We start from the raw sequence: 8045 nt of genomic DNA, 5'->3' as shown, positions 1-8045 counted from the left end.
CTTTCCCCAAATATGGAGCCTGTGTGGAGTGAGTGGGGCGGCAGGGGGTGGGGAGCCAAGCAGACTTCCATGGGCAGGGAGGGGCGCCAGCGGGCCGGCAGAGGGGTGACATCACTGACTGGGCAGCCTTTAAACCCCTCACCCAGCCTGCGCCCCAGCCCGTCTGTCCTAGCCCAGACACCGAAGCTACTCTCCTTCCAGCCCACGAACGTCCAAACCTTGTAAGTGCAAGCAACGGGAGGCAGAAGGGGTGTGTGCAGGGCTGTGGGCTCGGTTAGATGGGGGCGCCCCTAGTCTCCTCTAGTTTGCTGGGTGGAATTGGGTCCCTAGAGACCATTCTTTGTGTTAGACTAGACAAAAAGTCCAGGTTAAAATGCCTAGGATGATTTGACTGGGCAAAAGAATCAACAGGGGAAGTTACTGGGGTGAGAGGGAGGCTCCCATTCCAGCCACTGTCCCACCTATGGGCTGTGTGTTAGGCTCAAAGAGGTGCCGAAATGAGGCCAAGGGACCAACTCCATCTCTGGATCTCCAAGAAGGTGAGGGGCTAAGTTCTGGAAAGCAGTGACCCACTGATGGTCACCAGGGCTTGTGCAACCCAGGGGAGCCAGGAGGTAGCCTCCCAGACAGTGGAGAACTAAAGATCTTATTTGTGTGTAGCACTAGGATCAAACCCCAGGGTACTATGTGTGTGCTCTATCCACCACAGAAGTTTAATGCTTCAGAAGAGACTGGGGTAGGGCCTGCTTTTTCATTTCATTTCTTTTCTCTTTTTCTTTTTTCTCGTCTTTTTTCTTTTCTCTCCTCTCCTCCCATCCCCTCCCCTCCTCTTTCTCTCTCTTTCTTTCTTCTTTCTTTCTTTCTTTCTTTCTTTCTTTCTTTCTTTCTTTCTTTCTTTCTTTCTTTCTTATTTCTCTTTCTTTCTTTCTTTCTTTCTTTCTTTCTTTCTTTCTTTCTTTCTTTCTTTCTTTCTTTCTTTCTTTCTTATTTTTCTTTTTTTTTTTTTTGAGACAGGGTTTCTCTGTAGCCCTGGCTGTCCTGGAACTCATTCTGTAGACCAGGCTGGCCACGAACTCAAAAATCCACCTGCCTCTGCCTCCCAAGTGCTGGGATTAAAGGCACACTGCCCAGCTAAGGTCTGCTTTTTCATGGCAGCTCGGTCCAGTTTGAAAGTAGGAGGTCAGTCCACTATAGGCAGATAGGTGACAGGTGGCAGATAGGTTTCAGGTAGAGCTTTGGAACTGGGACTGGGCAGCCCTGGGACCCCTGCTCCTTCCAAAGGGCCTTGGTGGTTCCCCTTGGGGCTCTCTAAAGAATGTCAGTGGGATGTTGCCACATCTATGTAATAGGACTGGTCTTCTAGGTCCCTGGAATTTAGGTGTGCTCTCTCAGGGATACGGAAATGCTCACCCTTACTGCCATTTCATGGGCTTGTTCTCCAGGGCACCTGCTAGGTGGAGGCCCCTTTCTACAACCTACCCTCTCTACTTGCTGACAGGAGGGCTGGATGGCCACAGGCATCCAAGCTGTGCATCATGTAGGTGTTTTGCGCTGGAGCTTCTGTCTAGAAATACCCTGGTGGTCTGCCGAACCACCACCTTCATATCCCTCTCCCCTCTCCACTGCCTCTAAGATGACAGCTTGATTTTTCTCGTAGTGTTTTTTTTGTTTGTTTTAGTTAGTATACAAAGTGGCATTTGGACATACATATATATTTTATTTGCTCTCCTGGCCTCTTCTCAAAGAGACTTCTACTTCATACTTCCCACCAGTCTGAGAAGAAGGACACATGGAATCCTGAGATCATGACCTGACCCAGACCTAAGATGTCAGGGCTGCGGTGTGTGCTCTTCTTGCTATGGCTTGTTCTTGGTCCTGCAGTTCAGAACTTCCTGGAGACTGAGAAGTGCATGTGCATGTGATGACACTCTCCTCTCATCTTTTCCTCTAGTGGCCGGTGATGTTTGGTTTTTTTTTTTTTTTTTTTTGGTTTTTTTTTTTTTTTTTTTTGGTTTTCTTTGAGACAGGGTTTCTCTGTGTAGCCCCAACTGTCCTGGAACTCACTCTGTAAACCAGGCTGGCCTCGAACTCAGAGATCCGTCTACCTCTGCCTCCCAAGTGCTGGGATTAAAGGTGTGTGCCACCACTGCCCAGCCAGGAATGGAAGGAAACTGTAAGGTGTTTGAGACTGGCTGGGAGGGGACAGTAGTAGAGACAGGCTGAGTGGAGGCTAGGAGGAAGGGGCTCCACAGTCACCTGGCTCCATTTTCTCTGTGACTTTTGTGGTTCCTTGTCCCAGCAGTTCCTGGTTGGGGGGGGGCAGGCCACAAAGTGGGGTGTGGGAGGGAATGAATAGCTGTTGACAACTTCCCAACAGAAACCAGGCTTTTGAGTTCTCCAGCGGTAGCTCAAGAGGGTACTCAGAAAGCCGTGTCCATGTCCCCTCTCCTTCACCTCAGGGAAGTGAGATGCCCCTAGGGCTGCCATTTTGATGAGGTCTTCTGGTTTTTCTATTTCTTTTTCTCTCAAAGTTGGTGTTGGGCTCAGGGAATGCTTTGGAGAAGGGAAGATCTTTACTGTGTAAACTCACTGGTTAAAGTACCCCCTCCACCCCACAACACACACACATCTCAAAGAGCTCTATTAAGCTCCAGTGCGCTGTAGTTCACAGACTGCATCTTCCCGGTTTGGCCCCACTTCACAAGCAGAGAGCTCCTAACTGAAGGGGGTTGACAGCACAGGGGGAGGGACTGCAAGATGTTCAGTCTGACAGCTGGCCCAGGACCAAAGCCATGTGGTAATGTTTGCTACACTCCCTACCACCTCCACAGCTGCGGACGTGGAGAAGGTCCCAGCTTTCATGGGAAGGAGGTGGGGGAGCCTGTCAATTGCTCCATGCTCACACAATTTTTCTCTCAACCAATGACCTCTCAGAAGCAGGGGTTGATTTGCAAAATTCTTCAGACACCTCAGATGGCATCGCACTCAGGGTGTCCCTGCTGACGGTCTGGCTCCAGCCCTGACTGGATCTGCCCAGGGACCTACCTACCTGCCTGCTTTGCTCCTATAGCCCTCCTCTGTGTCTGGTTCCCAGAGAGCTGCCGGGCATAGGCCTTTGAGGCAACAGCTGGCATACAGGCCAGGCTTCCCATACTCTGGCTAGCAGATTCTCGGCCTTGAAGGACTCTGACTGCATGGTGCCTCTCACTGCTGCCACAGTCAGAGCTGGTCCACATGGCACGATAGTGCTCTCTCATCCAAGTCTCCCCAAGAACGCCACTGCTTTCTGAGAACCCTTGGACTCTGGCGGCTTTATCAGGTCTTTTTGCCAGCTGCACTTTGGGGGATGAACTTTGCTCTTCTGGCTTCTGGGTCAGAGGGTAAAGATTTGGTGGCAACTGGTAGCTAGACGAAGATATTTACTGGCTGGATTTTGGGGACAACATGGCTTCTGGAAGACCTCTCTAGTGCTTTTCTGGCTAGTCTTGGCAAAGGAAAAATGCTCTGGTAGCCAGCCAGGTGATGCAGGGCTTCCTGTTCAAGGCCTTCCTGTACAAATTAGTGAGACATTGCCTAAAAACTATGAAACAAGCCAGACTTTGTTGAAGCATGCCTTTAATCCCAGCACTCGGAAGGCAAAAGCAGGCAGATCTCTGTGAGTTGGAGGCCAGCCTGGTCTACAGGAGAGTTCTACAACAGCTGAGGCCACACAGTGAAACCCTTTCTGGGGGTGGGGGTGGGGAACCCAACAAAAACACAAACTATAAAACAAAGAAGGCCAAGGACAAAGCTTAGCAATGCATACTTCCCCTCTCTATGTGAAGCCCTGGGTTCCACCAGTACTGCAGCAAGAAGCAAGCAATGAGGTGAGGGACAGAGGGCTGGCTCTAGGCCAGGGATTATCAAAATAGTCCACAGGCCAAATGCAGCCTGATGTCTGTTTTTATAAACAAAATTTTATTGGCACACATTGGTTATGTATCAGCTAGGCTATTTTCATACAATAGAGGCCATATGGTCTGTAAAGTCTAAAATATTTACTCTGGTATTTTGCATAAAAAGTTGACAGACGCTTGCTCTAGACTGACAAATATCTAAGACCTTGTTTTTTGAGGTTCAAGTTCAGAGGGGTTTCTGCAGCAAGTGGATAAAGCTGGTCTAGATCATGCTATGGTGTCTAGATCATGCTATGGTGTCTAGGATAGATGCTATGGTGTCTAGGATAGATGGGAACCCCTCAGAGTGGAAGGCCTGCTTAGCACAAATGAAGTAAAGTAATTCACTGGCTTTTTGTTCTTTTCTCCACACTCTACGCTTTAGCTCTGCCTCAACATGGCCAACAAAGGTCCATCCTACGGCATGAGCCGAGAAGTGCAGTCCAAAATTGAGAAGAAGTATGACGAGGAGCTGGAGGAGCGACTAGTGGAGTGGATTGTAGTGCAGTGTGGTCCCGATGTAGGCCGCCCAGATCGTGGGCGCCTGGGCTTCCAGGTGTGGCTGAAGAATGGTGTGGTGAGTAACCCCCTGCGAAGGGAGTCTAGGGATGTGTATGCCACTCTACAAACTGTGAGACAGACCCACCCACCCCGAGCTGAGTATTCAGTTGTGTTCTGTACCTGGCAGATTCTGAGCAAACTGGTGAACAGCCTATATCCTGAGGGATCGAAGCCAGTGAAGGTGCCTGAGAACCCGCCCTCCATGGTCTTCAAGCAGATGGAACAGGTGGCTCAGTTCTTGAAGGCAGCTGAGGATTATGGAGTCATCAAGACTGACATGTTCCAGACTGTTGACCTCTTTGAAGGTACAGGGGAAAAGGGGCTGGAGCCAGTGGGCCAGTGGAGAGCAAGATTATCAGGCAAGGAGAGGGAATATCAAAAGCCACAACCAGCTCTGTTGATGTGTGCATAGCAGGAATGGGATATGCCGAGAGTACATAGCAGGGGGACCAGTTTGGTGGTACAGCATTTCCCTTCTGGGTACAAGGGCCTGTGTTGGATCCTAGAATATAAAATATATACCACACCATACTCACTAGGGTTTAGAATAGGGTCTCTTGAACTCTCTTGACTTGGTGCTATTTGCTCTTAGTTGGACCATTTTTGAGCCTGGGCAGGTATTGCCCGTATCATCCTGAAATTGGTTCCTTGGCCACTCTTCTCATAGGCAAGGATATGGCAGCAGTGCAGAGGACTCTAATGGCTTTGGGCAGTTTGGCTGTGACCAAGAACGATGGAAACTACCGTGGAGATCCCAACTGGTTTATGAAGTATGTATCCACTGGGTCTCTTTGTGGGGTTGGGGTGGCTTGGGCTGGTCAGTTGTGGTAAAGATCAGGTATAGCAGAGCCAGGAACGTCCCAGGTAAGGGGGTTTGTTGGACTAGGGGAAATGAGGTCCTACTTCTGTATTCTTTTTTGGTTTTTTGAGACAGGGTTTCTCTGTGTTGCCCTGACTGTCCTGGAACTCACTCTGTAGACCAGGCTGGCCTCGAACTCAGAAATCTGCCTGCCTCTGCCTCCCGAATGCTGGGATTAAAGGCGTATGCCACCACACCCGGCCTGTATTCCTACTTTTTGCCAGCATGTGCTCCATCAGGCTCCCTAACTCCTGGAGCCAGTCAAACTCAGGGAAAAAAGAGACGACAAACAAGAAGGGAAGGGAGATGAACATGGAAGCAGCAGGGATCAGGAAACAGTTGGAGAACACTAAGTTCTAGCAAGCCTTACCTTCCTTCCTTTTCTTCTAGGAAAGCCCAGGAGCATAAGAGGGAGTTCACAGACAGCCAACTGCAGGAGGGGAAGCATGTCATTGGCCTTCAAATGGGCAGCAACAGAGGAGCCTCGCAGGCTGGCATGACAGGCTACGGGCGACCCCGGCAGATCATCAGTTAGAAAGGGAAGGCAGGCTCTGAGCTGCAGCATCCTGCTTAGCCTGCCTCACATATGCCCATGTAGGTTCTTGGCCCTGACAGCTCTGAGGTGTCACTGGGCAAAGATGACTGCACATGGCAGCTCCCACCTACCCTCAGCCTCAGCCCAGCTTCTTACCCCAGAGCCACCACTGCCCTGGCCCGTTCCCAGCTGTACCCCCACCCCCACTGTTCCTCTCATTCTGGAGTAAGCAGGGAGGAGTGGGCTGGAGTAGCCTGGCTGTAGGCCAGCCCACTGTCCTTGATAGTGAATGTCCTTTGAAGGAGATCCAGCCCGGCCTCTACATCTTTTCCTGGAATATTTTTTTTGGGTTGAAATTCAAAAAGGAAACAAACAAACAAACAAACAAAAAAAATATATATATATACATATATCTCCATCTTTTCTCTGGCCTGGCTGGCAGTTTGGTTTGTCACTCCTGTTAGCATTCCAGGAACCCTGAGGGTGGGAACATGTTGGGCTCACCCGTTCCTGGCGGATGGCTTCTGGGTAACTTCTCTGGCCCCATAGGCTCAGAGCTTCAGAGGAAGCAGGCTATGGGGAAGAAGAGTGATGTGCCATTTGTGTAGCTCTGGGTTGGCAAAAGGAGAGAATACTGGGAGTGGTGGAATTGTTTGGATTTTTATACTTCTGCTTTTTATTTTGGAAAGCTGTGCAGAAAAAAAAATCAACAAAATGTTGCTTTGAAAAGTAAAAATCAAATCTTAAGCATTAAAAAATTCATATTAACAATTAGCTCAGAAGATGGGAAGGGGAGAAGGCCAAGGACAGAGGAAAAGTCGGGCAGACAGCTGGCCTCTGGCATGAGGCCATTTCCCTGAGCACGTTGCAGAGGAAGACAGGCGGTCAGGGGCAGTGCTCCCTGGCTATCTTTGAAAACGCTGTGTCTCAGCTCTCTGAAGTCCGGCTGGCCAACTTCCCCAATGAGGCAGCCAGGGTGCTGGGAATCCTGTACCTCCCAGTTCTCCTGGGAACACATCACCATTCCTTCAGCAGGAATGGTGAATGGTAGTGAAGATGTGGGCAGGTTTAAGTTGGCTTCAGAACAGGTGCACAGAAAAGGGTAATGAAGGCAGCTGCTTTCAGGGTAGGCATGTCCAGGCTCTTGGCCGCCTCTCTCTGGTCCCTCGGCAGTGATGCTTCTGTTGAGAGCTATCCTAGGTATACAGGGAGCTGCTGCATAACTAACTCACGAATGAGTGGAGGTCCTGATGGCCTAGGAGACTGACTGGCTCCAGGGAGAGAGGAAATCAAGGGCTTCCTGGTCTCAGTGCCAATTCCTTGTCAAAGGTTTTCAGCCAAGTTCAGCTAGAGGAGCCATGATCACCAGCCCCTTACCACTGCATTAGCATTAATTAAGATGGCCCTCACCCTCCTGAGGAGGCTGTGAATGCTTCAGAGGCCTGGGGTCCCAGATGTCATTATCAGGACCATTCCCTCCTGAGCTTCCACGATCGAAAGCCTCATAACCGAGTTTAGGAAGAGCTTGTTGTACATGGAGGAAGCTGGGCTCTGAGGTCAGCAGATCTGCCCACTCTTCCCCTGCAGCAGGTCTGGGGGTTTGTGTGGAGGACAATCCAGCTCTGGGGCCAGGAAGCTAGATGCAGTTGTGCAGTCCCCATGCTCTGAATCCACTCCATCCAGATCCTTGCTGCTGCACAGTGGCATTGATTCTAGTGCTGTCCCTGCATCCTTGGAGTTTTGCCTTCGTGGGGGCCAGGGGCAGCACCCCTTCCTGCAGCCATGGGTGGAAGCCTTGCTCCTCTGGCTCAGGCACACTTCTAGCATGTAGTAAATGGTCCAGAAGACACTGAAGCAGCCTACCAGCACAAGGGTCTGCAAAACCAAGCACTGGTGGGTTAGTGACAGCTCTAGCCCAGAAACACGAGCCCAGGCAGCCTCTCTTTTCTGAGACCATGTTTCCCAACCCAACCCAACCACTGCCCTAACTTTCCTTATATAAAAGTACTTTCTTCCAGGAGGATGCTAACAGTGATGCTAGGGGCTCATGTTCTCCAAATCTCTCATCTCCCACTTCATCTGGAGAAATACCAAGGAACACCCCCCCACGCACACACACACACACACACACACACACACACACACACACACACAC

At 50.3% G+C, this 8045-nt stretch overlaps 2 protein-coding genes across 2 annotated transcripts in view; one reads left to right on the top strand and one right to left on the bottom strand.

Annotated features, from left to right (window-relative positions):
- Positions 1-6303, top strand: Tagln (transgelin). The gene is made up of 5 exons (XM_021206931.2): positions 1-221; positions 4321-4512; positions 4624-4801; positions 5164-5266; positions 5746-6303. The coding sequence occupies exons 2-5, from the start codon at positions 4333-4335 to the stop codon at positions 5888-5890; spliced, it is 606 nt and encodes a 201-aa protein (XP_021062590.1). The 5' UTR covers positions 1-221; positions 4321-4332; the 3' UTR covers positions 5891-6303.
- Positions 6304-6355: 52 nt separating this feature from the next.
- Positions 6356-8045, bottom strand: part of Pcsk7 (proprotein convertase subtilisin/kexin type 7) — a 23873-nt gene continuing 22183 nt past the window's right edge. The window contains exon 17 of the mRNA XM_021207785.2: positions 6356-7765. Within this exon, the coding sequence (XP_021063444.1) occupies positions 7448-7765 (318 nt within the window). The 3' untranslated portion in view covers positions 6356-7447. The remainder of the gene's footprint in view (positions 7766-8045) is intronic.

Source organism: Mus pahari, chromosome 10, assembly GCF_900095145.1.
Source record: "Mus pahari chromosome 10, PAHARI_EIJ_v1.1, whole genome shotgun sequence".
Taxonomy (NCBI): Eukaryota; Metazoa; Chordata; class Mammalia; order Rodentia; family Muridae; genus Mus; species Mus pahari.
Note: the sequence above shows the minus strand (reverse complement) of the source record. Positions and strands in the feature narration are given on the sequence as shown.